This window comes from Strongylocentrotus purpuratus, unplaced genomic scaffold, assembly GCF_000002235.5.
Source record: "Strongylocentrotus purpuratus isolate Spur 01 unplaced genomic scaffold, Spur_5.0 spur5_scaffold_17, whole genome shotgun sequence".
Taxonomy (NCBI): domain Eukaryota; kingdom Metazoa; phylum Echinodermata; class Echinoidea; order Camarodonta; family Strongylocentrotidae; genus Strongylocentrotus; species Strongylocentrotus purpuratus.
Genome location: NW_022145602.1, coordinates 26,495,165 through 26,521,061, shown reverse-complemented (window position 1 = coordinate 26,521,061; position 25,897 = coordinate 26,495,165). Strand labels below are relative to the sequence as shown.

The 25,897-nt window shown below is 37.9% G+C and overlaps 1 protein-coding gene across 6 annotated transcripts in view; it reads left to right on the top strand.

The window, feature by feature from the left end:
* The window catches only part of LOC591406 (diacylglycerol kinase zeta), a 49,447-nt gene that overhangs the window by 5,884 nt on the left and 17,666 nt on the right, over positions 1–25,897 (top strand). For all 6 annotated transcript variants that reach the window (XR_004064509.1, XR_004064510.1, XM_030987991.1 and 3 more), the window contains exons 4-17: positions 3,212–3,286; positions 4,877–5,071; positions 5,614–5,736; positions 9,341–9,511; positions 10,297–10,379; positions 11,637–11,811; positions 12,618–12,688; positions 18,095–18,240; positions 19,496–19,688; positions 20,745–20,853; positions 21,684–21,883; positions 22,587–22,687; positions 23,913–24,065; positions 25,395–25,647. Coding sequence is in view for 4 of the 6 variants with exons in the window: in XM_030987991.1 (XP_030843851.1) it covers positions 3,212–3,286; positions 4,877–5,071; positions 5,614–5,736; positions 9,341–9,511; positions 10,297–10,379; positions 11,637–11,811; positions 12,618–12,688; positions 18,095–18,240; positions 19,496–19,688; positions 20,745–20,853; positions 21,684–21,883; positions 22,587–22,687; positions 23,913–24,065; positions 25,395–25,647 (2,048 nt within the window). In the remaining 2 variants the exon portion in view is untranslated. The remainder of the gene's footprint in view (positions 1–3,211; positions 3,287–4,876; positions 5,072–5,613; positions 5,737–9,340; positions 9,512–10,296; positions 10,380–11,636; positions 11,812–12,617; positions 12,689–18,094; positions 18,241–19,495; positions 19,689–20,744; positions 20,854–21,683; positions 21,884–22,586; positions 22,688–23,912; positions 24,066–25,394; positions 25,648–25,897) is intronic.

Here is a 25,897-nt window from a genome sequence, read left to right as displayed (position 1 = left end):
ATTCATCATCACACAAAATAGCCTGGCAGACTCTTTAATTTGATGGGGATAGGATATAGTTCATTTATTTCATGCCAAAAGCACTTCAGATTAAATGTATTAAGAGTAAGGTATTTGCTATTTCTTTACATACAATCGGTAAAAAGTGTTTTCATTTTTAAGTTAGTACTAACTTCTGTCGATAAGTTAACTTTTGGGCTGCATCCACAAATGGGTAAAAATCTGAGAACCTTTCCTTTTCGCTGAGGGGGTGGGATAGGTAGTCAATCTGTTTGCATATTTGGTCCGACCCCCTCCCCTCTCCTTTGTTACTGTTCTAATGCCACATGCAGTGCCTGTTCGTATCTTCTATTGCATGTCTTATGTTCAAGCTAATCTTGAGCTCTGGTATGGAAAGTATTTTGAGAGAATATCGCTATGATTTATTCTGGATTGTTTATCCTGCAGTAGATTGGTTGTTTGAACCAGTGAAATAAAATTAAAAAACGCACACTAAATTAATGGGCATCATCTTTTTGATAAAAACCACTACTCCCATTTGCACATAGTGACCTGTGTTAAGCACATGGTGTCCGTCCTACTAACCCAGATTTCCTTAGATCTTTCTATACATTTTCTAACAAAAATGTTTGGCAAATGTCAGTTACTTGCAATCTTGAACATTCAGTGTAAGTTTTGTTGGATTCTGTGAAAATGTATCGCTATATTTACCAGAACTCAGGTTTATCTTTAAGTTCATTCAATCCATTCCTCCGTTCCCTCCACCCCTCCACCCCATCCTATGATTTCCATCCCCCATTCTTCCCTACACACTTCTTAGCACTTAACAAGACACTGGAATGCATGCTTAAAAAAAGAGGTTTATTTTATTTCATTTACACAGTTCTTTTTTCTGTTTTTATCTTGAATCACATGATTGGTATTACAAAAATGATTGATCAATGCTTGCATTTGTATTTCTGCTCTCTTGGCATCATGCCAAGTTTTCTGAAGGCTTGCATTTGCTGAATTATCTGATGATGATTCTGTTACTATATACTTTTGAGTGCCGTGTTTATAAGTCAGTTTATATGGAAATGTTACATCAAAAGTTCAAATGTATGACTAAACGATAAGTGTTCACATGGGGGATGGTGATGTGCTCCTTGCAGCAAGGGGTAAAAAGAAGATTTATAACAATTTGTTTTTCTTCTTACCTCTATTTATGGATTGTGACACTAATAATAATAAAAATACTCAGTTTTTATATAGCGCTTATTAGAATCACTAAGCCCTTCCAAACTTGGAGATTATTACTTAATTTAATCTTGATAGATAAGTTTTTATCTTCTCAGAACCATGTAGACCAATCTCTATGACTCTTCATATGGATAATTAAAGTTCCTGGAAGATATAAACTTTATCTATTCAAGAGTGAATCATGTTCTCACAATCACTTCATAAAAAAAGATAAATGGCAATTTATTCTAACTTTAAGGGCAGCAATGTAGTATCTACACAGTATGTTTGCATCCATCGTCATGGAAAAGTTCATATTAAGGCAAATAAACCAGTTCATACTTGCAGTCTGAGCATGAGCAGATACAGGTCATTGCAGACCAAATTGTGAAATACGCAGAGACAAAATACTGAATACGTGCTCATGAAAGTTATGTAATCATCCATTTATGCACAAGCAGTGCACTTCATGATACACAAGTGGAAGTATTATTTGAAAATGGGAAGCAAAGGCTATTTATGAAGCACCTCCATTGCTGTTGGAGTGATTTTTTTTCAAAATGTACAAAGTGGGACCTCTTCATGTTTTGAAGATCTGTGGATATATGGGGTCATTTTGGACATTTGCTAACCCCGAATTGGTCTATTACATCAGCTGCCCATGGCAATAGTAAACCTGTATGCATATGACACTGAGAAAACACCCTGTCTATACAGTATGTTCATATCTTGAGTAGATGTTCATATCTTGAGTAGATGTTCAAATTAGGAAACAGGAAAGTCAATACATGGGGCAAGATATAAGGCAGTCATCTTTCTCAATAGTATACAAATACAGCAAAAATTGCTCTCGCAACCACCTGTATATAAAGACCACCTGCTCAAAAATACCACCTGCTCACAAAGACTGATTTTCTGCTCTCCATTTAATGGTCTTTTTATACAGTGTACAGGTTTCATGGTATATACATGGACGAGTTCATATAGTTGCCCTGGCCAGATTTCAAAAGAACATTGAAGGCTCATTCATTTAGTATAAAGTAAATGGTATACCAAAAAAAGTCAAAATCTATAGGTAGTGTATCATAAATAAGTTATTAATTAGTAAGCATATGGCCTTTGCTGTGTCCACTTTTTTCTTTCATTTGCCATTAATTTACATTTTAATCATTTAAAATTTGCTGTTGCAGATTAAAAAAATTAAATAAAGGTAGTTTACAGTGCTAAATCGTATATTGATTGGTGCGCTGGGCAGGTATGGTAAATGATGTAAATCTGATGCAACTGAATGACTTGAATCTCTACCTAAAGATTTATTTGTACAGATTAAGCAGATGATATGCTCCTGTACTTGGTTGCTGTCAGCCACTATTCGTGTTTTCAGTGTGCTATACTATTCATTCATCTTGATCCAAAGTTAATTAATATTGCTTTGATTTTAACTGTGGTTGATGAGTTGTTTATCCCATAGCAGAACAGTGTCTCCTTGTAGTGGGACTGTGCATTATCTGTTGATCTAGAATACTAGGAAGTCCACATTGTACATGAGAAGAAGGAGCAAAATTCACAGAAAATTTAGAGTCTATTTCCAGTGCAGACATTGTGTCATTCTCAAATAAGAGCAATTTTAACTAATTATTAAAGTTTCTAAATTGGCAGAGTGGTGTAAAACAAAAACTCACTATTTTCATGTACAAACTAGAATTTGTCCAGATAAATTTTGCAATATTCTTTCAAAATGGTTCATGAAATGAACATTTTAAATAATTTTTTTAAATCAATGATAGAGTGGAAAATAAGATCACTTGTAGCCAATTTGAAGAATGAACACTGATTACTTTACAAAACAAGAAAACTCTAAACTGCTCTGGATTAACATGTAGATGGATCATTCATTTTGTTTCACAGCTGAAAATGACAGAAAGGAGTCTTTCTCAACATTTTAGGAATGATTGTTGGATTGTGTATCATTTTACTTGATTTCTTTCTGCAGAAAACGGGGCCAAGAAGAAAATGTTCATCATGTAAGATTGTAGTTCACACAGCATGTATGCAACAGCTGGAAAGGGTAAGTGTTTCAATTGTTTTAAAGATAAAGTTGAGTTCTGGTCATGTGATTGCATTGTGAAAGAAACGTTGTGGAATCGATCAGAAAAGGTTCATCATCTATCATATAAGTACTAGTGTGTACTGAAAGGTTCTGGAATCATCAAAATGATAAGAAATTTGGCTCAGTCTTCGTAAAGTTACAAGCACTATACACAGAAAGATGTATATGGGACTACACGAACATCTGGCGTAAAAAAAAACGGTTCTGATTGTGATGAAGTTACGTGCCACATTTAGAATATTAAGGCATTTGAAGAGCCATGCTTTTCAGGGAACATTTTTTATCTGATGTTCTTCCACACTTGCATAATACAATGATAACGCTTACAAATTATATTTCTCCTCTTCCCAGAACTCAACCTTCTCTTTAAGCCCACTGCATACTATACATTTTTCATGCAATTTGATTTTACAAAGAAGTGGCATTCATATCAGATCTGGAAATCTAAACAAACGCCACATTTCGGTTCTAAATAATGATAAGAATATATTAACAACCAGGATTTTAGTGCATTAACCACTCCTAGTCACAATATAAAGTAGACCAGCTTCAAATGGTAGACTATTGCTCTGCTGTTCTGACGTCAATGTGATTCTTAGCTGATGTAACATTTCCTCCTCCAACGATGCTTGAAATCCATTGAATTAACATTTTATTATTCATATGACTATTCAGGTCCTTAATCATGACGATTATAGAAGTTTGAATGTCCACTTTAAGTGTTAATGGATATTTTCCAATATTGGATTGTAGTCAGGTTGTATAGTGTGCATTGGACTTTATTTCCCCTTTATACAATAGTATCCCTTCCCTTTATGAGGGATGACGCATTTGTATACAAAGTGTGTAAGACTGTTTTGAAATCATGAACAAAGGAATTTCAAAAGATACGATATCTGAAGAGAAGTTCCTTTCCGTAATAGAAAATAGACAGAAATAAAGACAGAAAGAAGGGGAGTGAAAGGGTGAGAGAGGGAGAGATGATTACCTAAACTCGTAGCAAGACATAGGGAGCGAGAGACAGAAACACAGAGAGAATAATAGACAGAGTGAGAAAGAGAAGGGTGAAATAAAGGGGTAAAGGGAGAGAGAGAGAGAGAGAGAGAGAGAGAGTGTGTGAGAGAGAGAGAGGGGGGAGGGGTAAAGGAAGAGAGAGAGAGAGAGAGAGAGAGAGAGAGAGAGGGAGGGGGAGGGGTAAAGGAAGAGAGAGAGAGAGAGAGAGAGAGAGAGAGAGGGAGGGGGAGGGGTAAAGGAAGAGAGAGAGAGAGAGAGAGAGAGAGAGGGAGGGGGAGGGGTAAAGGAAGAGAGAGAGAGAGAGAGAGAGAGAGAGAGTGGGAGGGGTAAAGGAAGAGACCATAATACAAACATGAATGTTTGACTAGAATATAGAAGCCAAGTAAAGAGATAACAAGAGAGGAACAAAAGAAAAATTTAGCTATACTAAAGTGGAGAATAAATAAACATAAATACTACGTATATTCAGAAGAAGATTGACTTGTAAAACCAAACCAACAACTCCCTGTAACACCTCCTTCCAACCTCACGCAGATAAACTTTAAGTGCAAGCCAACGTTTCGGGATGCAGGGATCAGGAACTATCGTGAGAACCAGGTGGTTCGGCACCATTGGGTCCATCGGAGTAGGCAGGAGGGGAAGTGCAAACAGTGCGGTAAAAGTTTCCAGCAGAAACTATTCCAACAGAAGGATATCATCGCCATCAGCTGCTCATGGTGTAAAGTAGCGGTGAGTTTTTATAGGGCCTTCAGGTGTTGCCGAGTCAGAGATTTGTAGTGATCATCTACTTTTAAGTGTTGTTAGATATGTCAGGCCGGATTATCAACGTGTTAGTGTTGCCAAGTTAAAGATTGACATGGACCGTTCACTGTTTCTGAGTGAGAAATCATTAGGGATTGTCAAATATTAAGTGTTGCTCATTCAAAGATTTTTTTTGGCTTGTTTCCTCCTAAGTAACAAGAGTAACCTTTGACATATGGGAAAGGAGGGTTGATTTTGATACCCTCTTTTTATTTTGAATAATTATGATATTACTGAAAAGTATGCATTTTTTTATTTTTTTTTATTTTACTGTTATGAGGATTTGTGTCTTCACACGTTACGTCATACACAGATCAAATGATTTGTAATTTTCCATCTGCCACAGTATTGTAATACACTTTCACAGTATATACATGTACACTATGTTGGCTGTAGCTGTATGACTGAGGAAGATGAAGAGTCAGTGTATCTTCAATTCATTTCTTATTTTCTCTTTGCCTCTACCATAGTATCACAACAAGGTATCGTGCTTCATGATGCAGCAGATAGAGGAACCTTGTACCCTGGGCGTTCATGCGACAATCATCATCCCTCCTACATGGATTATACGCTTACCAAAACAGAGAATACAGGTATGAATGCAGATACCTTCTCCTCCCCTTCGTAACCCCTTTCCTCCATCTCCTCTCCTCCTTCTCCTCCTCCTCCTCCTCCTCCTCCTCCTCCTCCTCCTCCTCCTCCTCCTCCTCCTCCCCCTCCCCCTCCCCCTCCCCTCCCCCTCCCCCTCCCCCTCCTCCTCCTCCTCCTCCTCCTCCTCCCCCTCCACCTCCCCCTCCCCTCCCCCTCCTCCTCCTCCTCCTCCTCCTCCCCCTCCCCACCCCTCCCCCTCCTCCTCCCCCTCCCCCTCCCCTCCTCCTCCTCCTCCTCCTCCTCCTCCTCCTCCTCTCTCCTCTCTCCTCTCCTGGATGGAGCAAGCTTGTACACTTGGTGTTCATTTGTTTACCTACACAGAGAATACAAAAATCTCCTCCCCCCCCCCCCTTCCACCCCTCCTCTCACTTTCTTACATCTTCCTTCTCACACTCCCCTCACCCTTCTTCCCCTCCCTCCCTCCCAATCATCTCTCCTACATGGATCATATGCTTACCAAAGCAGAGGATATATGCAGAGAATCATAAAGAGACAAAACTAACAGCCCGTTTCGAAGCTTTCCAGCAGCCAGGTACACTTTGCATGCGCTGTTCCTTTAGTTTTTGTTTATATCGGCAGATTTCGGCCTTCCGTTCATTCTTGCAATTTACCCTGATGAGTCCAAGGGAAAAGTACATTTGTAAAGCGCTTAGAGACATTTGTATTAAGCGCTATATAAAAATTAAATATTATTATTATTATTATTATTATATCTACTAGCAGGACCCGCGGAAATCCGCGGGATTCTAGAGGGGGGGGGGGGGGCGGGGGTGTAAATAGATATATAGAGACTGTCTAAATTAAAACCACCAAGAACTTTGCTTGCCATTCAGGCCATTAAAAAAATATACATGTTGAGCGTCCCCGCCCGATTCCTTTTTGGGGACCGCCTCCTATTTTTTTTTTTTTGAAATTTTTTTGATTTTTTTTATTTTTTTTTATTTTTATTTTTTTTTTGAAAGAAAAAAAAAAACAGCGTCCCCGCCTGCTTCCTTTTTGGGGACCGCCTCCTATTTATTTTTTAAATTTTTTAAATTTTTTTAAAAAAAATTTTAAAATTTTTTGTAATTGTTTAATATTTTTTGTTTTTTGTTTTGTTTTTTTTTGAAAGAAAAAAAAAACAGCGTCCCCGCGTGCTTCCTTTTTGGGGGCCGCCTCCTATTTTTATTTATTTATTTATTTATTTTTTTTTTTTTTTGAAAGAATAAAAACATGAAAAGCACTGCTAAAATGTATTTCTGTTTTTAAAAAAGAAAAAAAAAAAATTGTCGGCCGCCATCTTGAAAAATAGCCAGAGTGTCAGGGAAAATGTACGGAGCGGCCATTTTGAAAAAAAAAAAAAAAAAAAAAAAGGGCCTCCTCCCCATTTTTCGAAAAAAACAGGACGCTAAACATGTTTGTTTTTTTAATTTGGCCTTATATATATAAAAAAAAAAAAAAAACGATCCAACTGTACCTGTAGTTATTCTTTAAGCCACTGGAACTGCGTAGAGTTCCGTAGTGTGGCGTACCGACTACGCAGAAATTAGGCTGCATATTAATGGGAAAATAGTCCCTGCGTAGGTTATGCGTAGGCTGGCGTACAGGTTTGCTTATGGTTGCTTACTGTGTAGAAAGCTTTTACTGCTTTGACGATCTGGCGTAGGGTAGCGTACTGTTGCGTAAAAAGGCGTACTTTCTGCGTCAAGTTTCTACGCCGAAAGTACGCGAAAAAAAATAAACATGTTGAATTGTTTTCGTTCATCTTGCGTACCTCTTTCCGTCCCTCAGCATATAGTAACGTAGGCCAGCGTAGTTGGTACGCAACACTACGCAACTCTACGTATTGACCCCACGCCAATTAGTGACCCGCAAGTGTCACAAATAAAGTATTAAAAATATGCTCATCTGACCCTAAACGCCTAAACCCCCCAAGCTTTCGGGGGTTTATGGCCCTTTGAAACCCGTTGACCCCACGCCTATATTGTATATACACTCAACTCGCCGCGATCTGATCTCTCCCCCCCCCCCCAACTTTGAAGAACGTAACCCCCGAGCTTTTGGGGGTTTATGGCCCCTTGAAACCCGTGGACCCCACGCCTATATTATATATACACTCAACTCAGGACCCGCGGAAATCCGCGGGATTCTAGAGGGTGGGGGGCAGGCAAAAAATTAAGTTTTTTCATTTCGGCCGGGCTCCATTTCAAATTTTTGGGAAATTTTCGAGGGCTACTTTTTCAACTTTCGGGGGCTCTTTTTTCTGGGGCTACTTTTTCATTAATTCATAAAAGGATAGGCCTACACTTTGTTGAGATTTGTTTAGTAGGCGAAGGTTTCAGGCTTAATACTTCATAGGTCTAATTGCCTATTTAAAAAAAAAACATTTTTCTAGTTCAATAACTAAGTTTTCATGCATTGCTTTGATGCAAGAACTGTAACATAATTAATAGATCTAGATTGTGATTATTTCTGACCATGAATTTCGATAATCATTTTTCAAAGTAAAATTTTCACAAGAAAATCAGACAGTCGTTTAAAAACGTAGACATTAGTAATACTTTTACTAATTCTAAGCTCAGGTTTCGTAAATCTATTCACGAAACTATATTGAAATCGTGATGCAAACCAACAGATAACAATTTCAAAGTGTCAAATCTCTTCGACTCGAGCTCAGCTCAGCTGATCGAACTCGCACACACTCCAGCGTAACTCCATGAAGCTCGAACACCGACGCCGCAGGCCTCGGAAGCCTGCGGTGCGCGGTGCCGGTGTTACACTGCACTGTGTGTAGTATGTGTGAGGACTGAAGGCAGCTTGCGACTGCAACTGTCAGTCCAATGGTTTTCTTGTGAAAACTTTCCTTTAGAAAGTGATAATCAAAATGTAGTATACATTAACCGTCATAATCACAAAATAAGCTTTGATTTCATACCTCCATTCAAGAAAACTATATAAAAATCGCGGCAATAATGATGGAAATAGGTCTCTAAGTTTGGACGTGGACGGGAAGCTTCGTGTGTATCTCTGTTGCTTGTGCAGCGCTACTACAATGGATATCCTATAGAAAGATGCTTTACTCGGGTAATCCCGACCCTGTCCATCGTGCATTTAATACGCAACTTAATGTGAGTGGATAGTCATCGGTCGTGTGTCTACGGATGTTATGTTGAATATCCATGAGGTATCTCTGTCGTCACGCATATCCTGCATTATGCATGTCGCGTCTTTTTTCGCCCTGGACGTCGACACGGAGGAGGACCTCGGGCGGAGTATAGCCAATTCCACAGAGTAGACTCTCCCGCGGACGATGGCACCGGGCACGGGTACCCCGAGGGGAGGGTTCAGGAGGAGATAGCCGCACCAACTTGGGTCGGCGATCTCATTAAAAAACAATAGAATACAAAGGCTCGCCGAGACGTCGCGCCCCCCGCGTAGCCTTAGCGTATTATTATTATAGATATTCATCGCTATTCTTTGATTTTGTACAGTCAAACCTGCCTTAGCCACCGTCTATCTGTAAAGACCACCTGTTTATAAGGACCGCTTTTCTCTTGTGTTTTACAGGGGTCCTTCAAAAGTTCCCAGAGGAAAAAGAAGAAGCCGTCGATCAAGAGAAAGTCAATATCAAAGAAGGAAGAAGGCAAGATTCAGAGGCCGTTCATCATAAAGCCCATTCCATCTCCGTTAATGAAACCTGTCCTTGTCTTTATCAATCCAAAGAGTGGTGGGAATCAGGTAAGAAAGGGCTTAATTTTCTAAGTTTAAAAATGAAATAACATAATTACATTGTGGAAACAATACCATATCTTGAAATTAGTATAAAAAAAGATTGTTTATGTAGTAAATAAGAATATTTAGGTAACCGTAATTAACGTTGTATAAACCGCCCTCGTGTATTAACCGCACCCCTCTTTTTCGCCCTAATTTTTTTTTTTTTTTTTTTTTTTTTTGCCGACTTTTTTTTTGCCGACTTAAAAAACAGTAGAGGACTTAGGATAGAACCTTGTGGTACGCCATGTAATAGAAGAAAAATTGGAGGAATTATTATTACAAACTACATATTGAAATCTATCAGAAAGATTACTTTCAAACCAAGATGACAGACAAATTTGAGTGTTGTTCTAGTTTCCAAGTGGTGAGTCAACACACCGATTACTGAGCTAGGAGACATTGCCAGGCATAGCGCCAGGTGGAGGGGCATAAATCGAAACTTCAAAAAAAAAAATTGGGTGTACCATGTATAAGCCGCACCCCCCGACTTTGAATTTTTTTCGGCGGCAAAAAGGTGCGGTTAATACACCGTTAAATACGGTAACTAATAACGATATTAACATGTTCATCTATAAAGCGCTCTCACACAGCGCTTTACAAGGTCTGAAGATAGGAAAATCAGTTAAATAAATACGTAAATATGCTGAATAATACCTTCTCTCTCTTTCATTTCTCCCCATACTCTCTCTCTCTCTCTCTCTCTCTCTCGCTCTCTCTCTCTCTCTTTCTTTAACCTCTTCCCATACCAGGGAGGGAAGTTGATGACTAAGTTCCAGTGGTTAATGAACCCTAGACAAGTCTTTGACCTCTCACAAGGTGGACCCAGGGAAGGGTAAGTCATTAGGCCTGTCCTCATCATCTCGAGATTGCCAAATAACCCGCTATTTTTAACTATCCCGATCACAAATTTTCCATCTAATTTGCGTCTTCATCAGCCTGCAGTTGCAAATAGTGGGATATTTGGACAAGATATCTTGGGCTAGTTTGCAAAATATCCCGCTATTTGTCCAGTGCGCTTTCACAAGCCCGAAGACTGAACGCTAAGCAAAGTATCTTGAATTCGAGTTTCGAGGTCGTGTCTTGAGCTGATAAAGATACAATTTGTAACTTCGGGCTTAATTCCCAAATCAGAAATATCAGGCTATTTGGCAATCTCAAGCAGATGAAGACAAACCTAAAGATTCAATTCATACCCAATCTGATCCTGATTCAAAGAGCAATATTATTCCTTTTTTTTGTATATAATCAGAATTGTTTTTTGTGCATTTTTTTAGGAAAAGGAGAAACAGGAAATTGCTTTGTATTTTAACCCACTGGAACCGGGTAGCTCCTGTATTAAGTTTTAATGTTAATTGAATTGATGTAATTTGTAATGCAAATTCTGTCTCCTTTACTTATCAACTATTTTTCTTCTAAACCGCTTAGAGGCAATTTGCAATTTGCGTTGTACAAATATCTTATTATTATTATTAATGAGAGTGAGAAAATGCAGTAGTCAACGGGTTAAGAAAGATCACTGGAAGTGAGATGTCGTATATATCGTCGCCTGGCTGGCAGAAGGGCATTAGCTTAAATTTCAGGTCAATAATGAAACTTGAAGCAGAAGGGCATTAGCACTAAATTGCCTCAAACTTTTATAAAACTGACTTATTTCAGAGGAAAAAATTGTGGCCGTGTTCTACCACAATATTTCTATTAGTCTTTAATGTTTTAAACCAATTTTCGGGATGGAGATCAGTTTAAATATTTAAAAAAATCTTTAAATGCAAATAAATCGAAAAGTAGTTTTTGAGTCGCTCACATGCTAATGCACTTCTGCCACTCGGCCGACGATATGTGAATGAGTGCAAATGTTATGAGATTTAGATCACAATTTAGTCCTCATATTTCTGTTTTGTGAATATTCCTTGTCCCTTAGGCATATGTATATTACACTTTCTCTGTACATGTATAGGTAGTTTCTATTTTTGAAAGTCTACTACGATTACTGTGTGCATTGGTCTAAAAGAAACTCCTTTGTGTGTGTTTAGCAGCTTAAAGGTAGAAATATTATAATTAAAATATTTCTATCCTTTTTTGTCTGTTTCAGTCTTGAGATCTTCAAGAAAGTACCTAACCTGAGGATCTTAGCGTGCGGAGGAGACGGCACTGTCGGGTGGATCCTGTCAGAGATTGATAAGCTGAAATTCAAACCAATGCCTCCAGTAGCAGTACTACCTCTTGGTACAGGAAATGATCTGGCCAGGACTATCAATTGGGGAAGGGTAAGTAACAATCATATCTTCTTTGTCTTCTTTTTCTTCTTCCTCTTTGTCTCCTTCTTCTACTTAATCCTCTTTGTCTTCTTCATCATCATCTTTTTCTTCTTCTTTTTCTTCTTCTTCTTCTTCCTCTTCGTCTTCTTCTTCTTCATCATCTTCTTCTTCTACTTTGTTTTCTTTGTCTTCTTCTTCTACTTTGAGTTCTTCGTCATCCTCTTTGTCTTCCTCTTTCTTGTTCTAGTTCTTGTTTTTCTTGTTCTTCCTCTTGTTTTACTTTGTGTTCTTAGTCTTGTTCTTTGTCTTCCTCTGTTCCTCATCTTCTTCTTCTTCATCTTCTTTGTCTTCTTCTTCCTCATCTTCTTCTTCCTCATCATCTTCTTCTCCTTCTTCTTCTTCTTCTTCTTCTTCTTCTTCTTCTTCTTCTTCTTCTTTGTCTTCATCTTCTTCATCTTCTTCTTCCTCATCTTCTTCCTCATCTTCTTCATCTTCTTTGTCTTCTTCTTCCTCATCTCCTTCTTCTTCTTCTTCTTCTTCTTCTTCTTCTTCTTCTTCTTCTTCTTCTTCTTCCTCATCTCCTTCTTCTTCTTCCTCATCTTCTTCTTCCTCATCTTCCTCATCTCCTTCTTCTTCTTCTTCTTCTTCTTCTTCTTCTTCTCTTCTTCTTCTTCTTCTTCCTCTTCTTCTTCTTCTTCTTCTTTTTTTTCCCTTACTATTCTTTCTTCTTTCTTCTCCATCTTTTCCTTCTTCTGTTTCATCCTTTTCTTCTTCTTGTCTCATTGTTTTTGTTTGTCTCCTTCTCCTCTCTCTAGGGTTACACCGATGAACCCATCTCCAAGATCTTACAGCAGGTGGAAGAAGGACCAGTCGTTCAACTCGACAGGCAAGTCAAGAACTCATCCCTTGAGTTAGATTTGAAAATGACAATTAAATACATAATCAATATAATAATAATAATATGGATATATAGTGCCGGTATACCCCAGGCTCTGACGTTCATGGCGCTTTACACATATTACCCTGGTTGTAGCCGAGCTGCCAAAGTAGCTAGCGCTCAAGCATATCAGGTACCCATTTACACCTGGGTGGAGAGTAGCAAATGTAGATTAACGTCTTGCCAAAGGACATTAGTGCTGTGGGGGGACTTGAACCTCGTACCTTGTGATCTGCAGTCGGGTGACTTATCCTAGACCACAACACCTCTACAACTATAACTTCACATCTGTTTTTTTTTAAATAGATTATTACATGTACTCCACAATCTGTGTTTAAGATACTGAAATTGGAAGATACACTATGCTTATTTCATTTTATTTTAACGCAACATTTTGCCAAACTATGTTTTGGGGGAAATAAAACACATCTGCATCCAAAATCGCCCCTGTTTATCTGTCATAATCTGGCATAAATGTTTTTTTGCTACAGCCTGATTTTTAAAGGTGCTAACATTATGCCTCATTACGAAAATTCCTCGCTAGAGAGATTCCGACTTTAGTGTCCCTAACTCGGAGATTGTCTCATAGAGTTTGAAAACGAGCCTGGAGAAGGACCTCCCGTTCTTATCACTTTCCTAATCCATTGCCAATGACGCGCTGATAAGACCCGTCAACAGAGTCTGGCTGAAGAGAAAATGTGAAGAAAAAAATCCCAAAGTTACACAAATCTGTGTTTTTTTTCTCCCGAAATTTGTTCTTAGGGATTCATTTGCCCCAAAAAACTTCAAAGCACAAAAATTGGGCAAGTAATACCGGAGATATGATATTGATACTCCCGAACAAATTTCAGATTTGACTCACTTCAGGAAACTTTTTCCCCCTTCTTCTCGTGGAGAGAGCTGTCAATCACGTTTCGACCGGCTGTTAAGCAGCTGCATCAGATTAAGCCCTCTTATGACTGACCAGCTTGTATGACTGCGCATATTAGTGCACATGTTTTTTTTAATTTCATGTTTTATTTTGAATTTGATTTTATTACCAGAAATTTGAAAATGAACTGCTACCTCAAATGCAATTTTGAACGGGAAAAAATGAACCAGCAAAAGCGGAGATAAATATGAGATCGTGCGCTCAGCCCACGCTGCTCAGCCTACGCTTGAGCGCAGATTGTCGCATAGACATACGGGTCTTTTCCAAGTTTCGTCCAATTTTCTAGCGAGGCACACTACGTGTACGTTCTTCCCTCGCTGTAGCACGTACGGTCTCGTTAGAAAACTGTATGCGTAAGTGCACTGCGTGCGCTGGCATCAGAATCAAACTCGGAGAAGGTTGTGTGACAATTTCTGAGCTGCGTGTCTGAGCGATGTTTATTGTTGTTGAATGAGAGTAGTCTAGTTACTAGACCTTCGCTGTGTTCTCTTCATTGCTTTTGTTTTAATAAACCGACCTAAGCAGTATTCTTTCTGTCTTAAATTCATTATGTTATGTTACTACCTTTTATCACCTTCTCTAATGTTATTGTTTGTTTTTATTATTCCATTATTTCCTTTTCCTATCTTTACTTACGCTATTCTTTGTTTCTTCCTTCTATCACCTTCTTTTTTCTGTCTTTCCTTATGTTAATCTTTGTTTTTTTCCATCTTTCATCCTTTGTTCTATCTTTCCATTATGTATTCTTAATCATTTTCTATTTTTGTCTTAATTACTTAATGTTATTCTTTGTTCTATCATCTCTTATGCTATTGTTTGTTGTTATCATTTTATTATTTCCTCTTCCTCTCTTTCCTTACGATATCCTGTGTTTCTTCCTTCTACCACCTTCTCTTATGTTGTTCTTTGTCTTCATCATTTTCTCATTTTCTTTTTCTGTCTTTCCTTAAGTAATTATTAATTGTTTCTTCCTAAAATCACCTTCTCTTATTTTATTTTTTGGTCCGAAGCGCGAAAGCTTTGAAGTTTCATTACATTATTTATAGTGGAAGAAAACGAATCGTCGTACCGTTTCGACTCTTCATCCTTGTCTTAAATAAGACCCCCCCCCCTCCCGCGCTTTTTTACGTTTCATTAAATCATGAGACAAAGAAGGCGATTCGTTGTACCGTTCTCGACTCTAAATCCCTGTCTTAAATAAGACCCCCCCCCCTCCCGCGCTTTTAACGCTTCATTTAATTATTTGAGAAAGAAGACGATTCGTTGTACCGTTTTCGAATCTTAATTCTTGTCTGAATTCAGCCCTCCCCCCTCCATTCACGCGCAAAGCGCGAAAGCTTTGAAGTTTCATTAAATCATTAGACAAAGAAAACGATTCGTTGTACCGTTCTCGACTATAAATCCTTCTCTTGAATAAGATTCCCCCCTCCCGCGCTTTTAACGCTTCAGTTAATCATTAGATATTCATGTACCGTTCTCGACTCTAAATCCCTGTCTTAAATAAGACCCCCCCCCCCCTCCCGCGCTTTTAATGCTTCATTTAATTATTTGAGAAAGAAGACGATTAGTTGTACCGTTCTCGACTCTCAATTCTTGTCTCATTTCAGTTCACCACCCCCTTATGGCGCAAAGCGCGGAGGCTTTGACATTTTTGCAATTATTGAGAAAGAAGACGATTCGTTGTACCAATCTCGAATCTTATTTCTTGTCTGAATTCATCCCCCCCCCCCTCACTCACGCGCAAAGCGCGGAAGTTTTGACGTTACATTAAATCATAATACAAAGAAGGCGATTCGTAGTACTGTTCTCGACTCTAAATCCTTGTCTTAATTAACACCCCCCCCCTCCCGCGCTTTATAACGCTTCATTTAATTATTCTAGAAAGAAGACGAGCCGTTGTACCGTACTCGACTCTAAATTATTGTCTGATTTCAGTTCCCCACCCCCTCCTGCGCAAAAAAGCGAAAGCTTTGACGTTTTATCAATTAATGAATTATTGAGAAAGAAGACGATTCGTTGTACCGTTCTCGACTCTTAATTCTTGCATAAATTCAGTTCCAACCCCCTCTCCAGCGCAAAGCGCGGAAGCTTTGACGCTTCATTAAATTATTAGAGAAAGAAGACGATTCGTTGTACCGTTCTCGAAACTTAATTCTTGTCTTAATTACACCCCCTCCCACTCTCGCACAGAGCGTGGAAATTGAATTGGTTTCGCTTCTCTCTATTTATAATTCTCAAGCGCTGATGATATTGGCTTTCATTTTCTTCATTCATTTTCTTTACTTTCCGTTGGCTTACTTTTTGTAATAAAGCCGGTAACAGCGATATTTTAATTGTTTTTGCTTCGCTCTCTCCTGCGATCCGTCTCTCTTTATATTGCTCAAGCGCTCAATTGTTATATTGACATTCATTTCTTTCTTTCCGTTGCTTACTTTTTGTCATGATAGACGGTAGTAACATCAGCCAAATTGAATTGTTTTCGCTTCTCTCGATCTCCCGCAATCTGTCTCTCTTCATAATTCTCAAGCGATGGTGATATAGGAATTCTTTTTTTCATTCATTTCTTTCTTTCCGTTGGCTTTCTTATTTCATAATAGACGGTAACATCAGCTATTGAATTTTTTCGCTTCTCTCGATCTCCCGCGATCTGTCTCTCTTTAAAATTCTCAAGCGCTGATGATATTGGTATTCATTTTCTTCATTCATTTTCTTTCTTTCCGTTGCTTACTTTTTGTCATTATAGACGGTAGTAACATCAGCCAAATTGTATTGTTTTCGCTTCTCTCGATCTCCCGCGATCTGTCTCTCTTTAAAATTCTCAAGCGCTGATGATATTGGCATTCATTTTCTTCATTAATTTTCTTTACTTTCCGTTGGCTTACTTTTTGTCATGATAGACGGTAGTAACATCAGCGATATTTTAATTGTTTTCGCTTTGCTCTCTCCCGAGATCCGTCTCTCTTTATATTGCTCAAGCGCTTAATTGTTATATTGACAAGTTCATTTTTGTTCATTCATTTCTTTCTTTCCGTTGGCTTACTTATTTCATGATAGACGGTAACATCAGCTATTGAATTTTTTCGCTTCTCTCGATCTCCCGCGATCTTTCTCTCTTTAAAATTCTCAAGCGCTGATGATATTGGCATTCATTTTCTTCATTTATTTTCTTTCTTTCCGTTGCTTACTTTTTGTCATGATAGATGGTAGTAACGTCAGCCAAATTGAATTGTTTTCGCTTCTCTCGATCTCCCGCGATCTGTCTCTCTTTAAAATTCTCAAGCGCTGATGATATTGGCATTCATTTTCTTCATTCATTTTCTTTACTTTCCGTTGGCTTACTTTTTGTAATAAAGCCGGTAACATCAGCGATATTTTAATTGTTTTCGCTTTGCTCTCTCCCGAGATCCGTCTCTCTTTATATTGCTCAAACGCTTAATTGTTATATTGACAAGTTCATTTTTGTTCATTCATTTCTTTCTTTCCGTTGCTTACTTTTTGTCATGATAGATGGACCAGCCAAATTGAATTGTTTTCGCTTCTCTCGATCTCCTGCAATCTGTCTTTCTTCATAATTCTCAAGCGATGGTGATATTGGAATTCATTTTCTTCATTCATTTCTTTCTTTCCGTTGGCTTACCTTTTGTCATGAAGCCGGTAACATCAGCGACATTGAATTGTTTTCGCTTCTCTCTCTCCAGCGATCTGCGTTCATTTTCTTCATTCATTTCTTTCTTTCTGTTGGCGTACTATTTGTCATATAAAATCCGGTAACATTAGCTAAATTGAATTGTTTTCGCTTCTCGATCTCCTGAGACATGTCTCTCTTTATATTTCTCAAGCGCTGGTGCTGTAGGCATTCATTTCCTTCATTCATTTCTTTTTTTCCGTTGGCATAATTTGTGTAATATTAAAAAGCCGGTAACAGCGATATTGAAATGTTTTTGCTTCTATTTCTCCTGCAATCTGTCTCAAGCGCCGGTGATATTGACGTTTATTTCCTTCATTCATTTCTTTCTTTCGGAATGCAGCGTCTCGTAAATATGCTAGTAACACTTATTGCTCGACTTGAGTTCCAAAGTTGCCAGTTGCTGGTACCACAATACATCTAATTTACTTCTCGCAGGTCCATGCTGAAACCAATAATTATTGTCTGAATTCTAGACTAACCCAACGCTCCAGGCTCACCTAAATGTACGCAAGCTCTGTTGATACAGGGATTAAGTCCTTAATAGCCTTGTATTGACAGAGGGATAAGTTCACCAGCAGATAAGGAAGGGTCTTGTTTACTTAATGATAATGACTATATCAAAGTGCTTAGGACCAAACTAAAGTCTATGAGACAATTCACTGAATTTTCTCTAACGGAGAGTTTTCGTCATGTTGATGTGACCTCACTAACCAAATTGTCCTTTCATTTGTTTTAGGTGGAATCTCATCAATGAACCTAATCCTGACGTTGCGCTGACGAAAGAGGAGCGGGACATCGACACCAAGCCATTGGATGTTTTCAACAATTACTTCAGCTTAGGAGCCGATGCAAGAACAGCATTAGAATTCCACGAATCAAGAGGTAAGTGCAGAAGAAACGGTATGGTTAGAGTGCCCGAGACTGGGTAGCATCCTTGTCTGCACATATGGGTAACTGCATGATTCTGATACAAGGCCTAAAAAAAAAATTGTTGTATTGCCCTTTAGGTGTCAAAACATCGGTCGGTCGATCAGAAAAGTTTTGTTTTTTTTTAACTTTTTTTTGTCGCCCTCTTTGGGCCAATATTTTTCAGTTTTTAATGTTTGAACAAAATACATATTTTTAGAAATGCGGATCCATAGATTTTCAGATTTTTGGGTCGGTCGCAAAGGGCAATACAACAAGTTTTTATGTTAGGCCTAACAAAACATGCTGCCTACACAAAATATCTTTCTATGTTATAAGGATATGCATTCAATCCATAGATAAGTTTTTTTTTTTTTTAAATAGTGAGAAATGTCTAATTTTAGCACCTTTTATCCACATGCCTTGAAATGCTTATCTTTTACATGAAAAATGTTTACACCATGTATTAATTAAATAAATGTGCACACATGTGTATATTTCGTTTTGCACTGTTAAAATGAAACAGCCAGCTTTTCTTGTGAATAAATTACATTGTTTGAATTTTGACATAATTACACTACACTAACTCTCTAGAATATACTGAACAAGATGAGATCAGTATTAGTGAAATAAAAAATTTTCTTTCAGAATAAGATCATTTCAACCCTTGAAGGTAGTGGTAAAATTGCGTTTCAAGGGCTTTGGGTGCAAAATATCAATTCGATATTGTTTAAATATACCACAAATATACCACAAATTCAAGCAATTTTCTCTGTCTTTTCGTCAACTGGGTTTACAAAAAAATATTATCATCGTTGAATGCTGTATTCTGATAGAGACTACATGTACATGTATCCTTTTCCGTTTCAGGAAGAAAATACTCCTGGCTCCAACAAAGTTAGAGTTTATCTGTAGGCATGCAGTATACCACCCTAGGTTTGAGTAGGTTCAAGAAAACAAAGAGTTATGCTACATTTGTTCAGACTCAAATATCCATATATAGTCTAAAGTACCCATAACAAGAGGTGTTTCAACTTGTGGTTAAAATGGCATGAATTTTGCATACTTTGGTATTGTGCACCAAACGACAGTTATATTTGGGCCAAGGAACTGTACTTTGCTTCATTTAAGCTCTATTGTTTTTTTTAATGTGAATTACCAGTATTTTCTTTCAAAATAACATAATTTAAACTTTATTGTAAATATTTCTTTATCTCATTGCATATCACAGAGGCCAACCCAGAGAAGTTCAACAGCAGATTCCGTAACAAGATGTACTACGCCCGGGCCGGGGGAACAGACCTCCTCAAGAGGGCGTCCAAAGACTTAACCAAGAAGATCACTCTAGAATGTGATGGAGTGGACTTCACCAGTAGGATCCAGGAACTCAAACTACACTGTCTACTATTCCTCAATATCCCCAAGTAAGTCCTGGATCGCTTTCATGTTCTTATCCACGATTGGTCAAGAATTGCTACAAGACTTGTTCCAGGAGCTTTTTCAGGACCTGTTCTATGGCACTTTCTAAGACCTGTTTCACTAACTTGTTCTAGACCTGATCAAAGAACTAGACCAAAGACCTGAATTAACATGGACGGTTTTAGTCTTCTGAATATGATTATTGAATTTAAAAGATTTGGACTGAGGAAAAAATGCCCTACTTGAAATTAAAAGCAGGTTCATGAATTTATCAGTTTTATATGATGGAAAATTGCTTTTCGCAATATAACATATAACAAGAGGAGGCGCGATAGCTCAGTCGGTGGAGCAGTGGTCTCGTAATCCAGTGACCCGGGTTCGAAATCAAGGTGATGCGCTAGTGCCCTTTGGTAAGGCATTAATCCTCACTACCATGTCCCTCGGAGAGGACCTAAAGCCGTCGGCCGTCTGGTTGCTTACTTACAAGCATTTATGCTTTCTTAGCAGTCAGGTAAAATAACCATCACATTGCTAAATCCGAAGGAGTGAAAATATGAAAACTGGTGTCTTCCAATATCATATGTTTGCAAATTAGTTGCTTCATTGGGGTTAAGGCAGGTCTTGACACCAATGGGCACCTGGGACACTTTGCCACCTGCAATCTAAGTCAATTCAATTCAATTCAATTCAATTTATTTGTGTTTTTAACAAAACATTACAAACCAAATATAAACATTAAAAACAATTTAGGAAAACATATTGGAAACAGAGGGGTCCACTAAAAAACAATGCTTGTACAATTGTGGACCCCTCAAATGATACTTATGAATAATGAGTAATTAAATTAACAAATTTGTAACTAAAAAAGGAACTACAAAGTAGAGGGAAAAGTCTGGACTTCCTAATTTACATTTATACATGGGGCTAATTCAATGCATGCAAACGTACTCCTAAAAAAAAGAGGTAACGTGACACAAATGATTTTATCAATTATCTTATTTCCATTTTTTTTTGTATGACTCTATCAATAAATTGAATTGCATTTATGTTTGTTTGATCAGATATGGTGCGGGCACCACTCCGTGGGGAAATCCCAGCTCACTTCAGTTTGAACAACAGAGACATGACGACGGCTTCTTAGAGATCATAGGATTCACACCATCACAAATCGTAAGTCACACAATGTATGCACATTCTCCACTCCCCGATTTCGTGATGACGTAAATGTAATGCGCTCTATTTCCTATTTTGTCACAGATGGAGGATTGGGTTATTTTAGGGAGACAGATACAAATAAGATTAAGAGTGAGGGTTAGTTGTACATTGTTGAAGTGGATAATTCAGCTACGTGCAGTTGAACTAAATTGTATATGGAGCATATGAAGAGTTAATTCCAAAAGGAGCTAAATCCATTTTTGTAACTTCAGAAAAAAAGAAATTGTTTACCAGATTTTGTACAGGCGTCTGTGGAAAAGTGATATTAGAAGGTGCATTTTTTTCATAATTGCTCCCAAATTTAGGTAAAAGATTTTCTTGAAAGACGGGTACTTAGGTGAACAATGTTCTGATATCAATAACTCAATTTTCATCAAAAGTGGATTTAGCTCCTTTTGGTATTAAGCTCTTTATATATAGGCATAACATGTGTCATGTAATCTTCTTGACCTAGTTCAATGATTTTGTCTCTTTTTTCAAGATCAGATCACTTGATTAAGATTGTGTTTTTCTCTTTCAATCCTAGGCTGCATTGTATATTGGAGGTCACAGCGAACGAATCTGTCAATGTCGAGAGGCCAAATAATCATATAAATTGTCTTGCTTTCAAGATCAGATCCCCTGATTATGATATGTTTTTCCCTTTCAATCCCAGGCTGTCTGAAAAGTTGGAGGTCACTGCAAGCAAATCTGCCGATGTACGGAGGCCAAGCAATAATTATAATTTTGTCTTCTTTCCAAGATAAGATCACCTGATTATGAATATCTTTCACTTTCAATCCCAGGCTGCATTATACGTTGGAGGTCACGGCGAGCGAATCTGCCAATGCCGAGAGGCCAAGGTCATCACTACGACAACGATACCCATCCAGGTGGATGGCGAACCATGCCGTCTACCGCCCTCTATTATCCACATCATGCTGCGTAACCAAGCCAACATGCTGCTTAAGCCAAAGAGACGAGGATCAGTGCCAATTAATGCAGAGTAGGTTTCATTTTTTAGGATAATAATGATCAATCATGATAACCCAATTATGATTATTATTTCTATTTTCTATTTTTATCTTAATAAATTTTGTTGGTCAGAAAATGCAATAATTTACAAAATATGCATTACAATATTTTGCAGACAAATAATGAATAAACATATTGTTTCACACTTACAATCTTCTGGTTTTAAATTTCAGTGTAACATTAAAAAACATAGCATGATACTCCTTCTGTATACCCCGGCCGCACAGACGATACGACCATCAGACCGACACAAAATGGAAAGAGAGAGGCTAAGGAGTAATCATAATTGTGATTATGATGAAAATAGCCTATTATTCTGTATATACATGTATAGGCCCCTATTAGTACAAGAATTCAAACCCAAAACTTTCTCTTCGAATTGATAGATGCATCACTATATGCCAGGGTTCTCCCTCTCAATCTGTGTATCTATTTGGAATAAACAATTTAAAAAAAAATCATAGAACCGTTGACTTACAGAATCTGTCTACTTATCAATAATAACTTATTAGAAGTTGCCCTGTTCCAATTACTCAGGAAAATTGACATTATGTATGTGCATGCATGCTCCAAAAGAGAGTTTTGCTACAGTATTGATTAATATGTATGATGAATGTTGAAAATGGAACTCCTAATTGCTATGAATTTCTTTAATTTCATTTCATATATTTCAGCGCTCCACTATCGAATGATAGACTGAGGATACAAGTCAGTAGAATAAGTATGCATGACTACGAGAGACTTAACTACGACAAGGAGAAGCTCAAGAAAGCTTGTAAGTATAAATCTTTCTTTTCTTTCTCTCTGCATGTTATTTTTATAATATAATATAAGAGGAGGCGTGATAGCTCAGTTGGTAGGGCAGTGGTCTAGTAATCCGTTGACCCGGGTTCGAAACCAAGACGATGCGCTAGTGCCCTTTGGTAAGGCATATCCTCATTGCCCGGTCCCTTGGAGAGGACCTTAAGCCGTCGGTCCTCTGGTTGCTTACTAACAAGCATTTATGCTTTCTTAGCTGCCAGGTAAAATAACCATCACCACCAATAATAGAGGTCGAGGTGTCATGGTATCATGTTCATTCTCGTCAGTCTCAGTTCTAGAGTTGATGTTTTGAATCTAAGCCCGGCTCTAACGTCTTTTGGCCTGTCAGTAATACACATTTGCCACTCTCCACCCAGGTGTAGATGGGTACTTGGCAATGGCTGGGGTAATAATGATTGCAGGGCTCTCAGGAACAAAACAGCAATTAAGCTGATGAGGCATCCCTGGGTTAACAATAGTGGGTGAACAAGATTTACAAATATCAAATTATGTGAATAGTCCCACAAAAAAAATCTATGAGACTTGTTGGCCCTTTTAAAATGGTATCCTAAAGCACATATCTCTATGTTCCATTGCAGCCGTGCCGTTGGGTATCATTGTAGTCAACTCAGACATCGACTTGCAACAGATCCGAGCTCATATTTACAGATATTCACAATGTTTCTAAAAACCTCTTAACAGGTGTTCAATGATATGAATATCTAAAACATAGAATTGATGGTGATATTCAAAACTTTCAAATAGTACCTAAACCTTGGTGCATATTTTCCTTTGTTGGATTTCATTGTAGTCGACTCTGACAGCAACCTTCAACAGATCCAAGATCGTCAGACTTCCATGATGTCTGCAAGCATTTGACAGATATCTGATGATATACATATTCAAAACAAATAATGTATGATGAGTTATAGCCCTTTCAAATGATATCCTAAAGCTCATATAACTTTTGTTTCCATTGCAGCCGTATCATTGGGTATCATTGTTGGGTATCATTGTTGGGTATCATTGTAGTCGACAGTAACCTGCAAGAGATCCGAGCTCACATTTATGGACATCCATATCTCTTTTTGCTTTTTGGACTTCCAATTACACAAATATTATAAACAGAGCACTTAAAGCATAATTTGTCACTTTTAATTAATACTTTCTACCCACATTTCCCTAATTTTCCATTGCAGCCGTGCCGTTGGGTATCATTGTAGTCGACTCAGACAGCAACCTGCAGCAGATCCGAGCTCACATTGACAGACTTCTAGAGGTGTACATCCTACAGGACTCCAGTGCCAACGGATCAGCATCAAGTCTCTCACCGACATGGTGTTTCCTGGATTGTAAGTAGAACAGAAAATCATTAGTTTCAAAACATGCTGCATTCATTAATAAAGGCATCATTTAACAATGTCCAATCTGAAATGCATGGCCCTAAATATGTGTTACAGTGTCTGTGATATGGTGTAATATTGAAGCCCTAAAAAATTGCGCTTAAAAATGATCATAACTGCCTCAAAAAGTAAAAGTCATTGAGTGACCGGTTTCACCATACTTGTTTTCCCTAATAGACTGTAGTGTTATAAAAACTCTTAGAAAAAATGAATTTAGAAATTTTGATTTCCAATCATTAATATCTTGATAATGAGACAGGTGATCAGCGTGTAAAAGTCATGGGTAACATTCCTGACTGACCTAAAGGTTTATAATTATCATTGCAGCATGAGCTAAATTCAGGATTTTGTTTCAGAATCTGAGACAAAGTTACCAGATTCCTTTGAAATATAATATATTCAAAAGCAAAAATTCAAGTATTTTAGACTTTTCATGAATTCCACATCAAGAACATGAAATCTCCCTTATAATAAAAAGTATGAATAATTTGAATCATCATTTTGTGCCTTTTAAAAATGATCTTTACAAAATAATTTCAAAGATGCTAACGGCTTTCCATAATTTTTAAGTCTAAATGAGAGATAAGTTCAACTTGGGATCTTTCTGAAACACACCAGAAAAGTTTGGTTTCAAAAGATGCTGCATTCATTACATTTTTTAGAAAAATAAGACCATGTAGTTCTAATTCTCCTTTATCCATTATAGAGTGGTGAAGTGTGACGTCATAACAATCTATTTTAGAATTTCTCAACTTTTCTTCATATTCCGAAAGAGCATACAAAATAATGCCCAAATGTTGAAAAGCAATTGAATATGTTAAGTATTGGCTGAGATATGGCCATCTGAATAAATAAATTTCCTATAGGAACTCAAAGTTATTTTGCTCTGGTTCATAAGGTTATTAACATATTTAATTGGTTTTCTACATTTGGACATAATTTTTTGATGCTCTTTCAGAAAATGAAGAAAAAATTTAGAAATTCTAAAAATAGATTGGTATGATGTCACATTTTCCTTGCGGTTACAAAGTGCTGCGCACACCGCTCCACAATGTTTGGGCTACTTATAAACAACAGTTTGTCACTTCTCAGAGATCAGTTAAGTATATATAGGCTGGTAATAAAGTAATTTCTTGCAGAATAGAAGGGATTTGAGTAATTTCTTGAAGTGGTCAACAGATGAGCCCGTCTGCACAGCAGTAGGTTGCTGGTTCTACAGTTTTTCAATAATAATCATTATAATAACCAAAATAATAATCATTATCATCATTATAACAGCAACGACAGCCGATCGCTTCTTCAGGATAGACCGTCTTCAGGAGCATCTCCACTACATCACAGACATCTCATCGGACGACCTCTACGTCCTAGACCCGGAGAGGACCAAACCCTCGAGTCTATCCCCGGAGAGCAAGTCTGGGTCCATGCCAGACCTCCTGGTCCAAGACCTAGGAAATAGGACGCCCTCACCGACCATCCTCGGAACTAACCTCAAGGTGCCTGTCACGGGTCAGCTGATGCAGTCCAGAAGGTATGCCATGGGCCGATGATGTGATTCTGCCTTTTTAAGGGGACTTTCAGGAACTTTCCAGACTAAGGGAACATTGTTTTCCTTGAATTTGCCCAATTTATTTTTAATTTGATACATGCAAAGGAAAATGGTACGTGAGATGTCAATTAGGCAGTTGAATTGCACATTACATGTTAAAAAAGGTCTAGAGAATCTTTGTTTAACAGGGAAAATTGTGGGAAGGAGGAGTAGGGGAAGAAGAAGGATACTG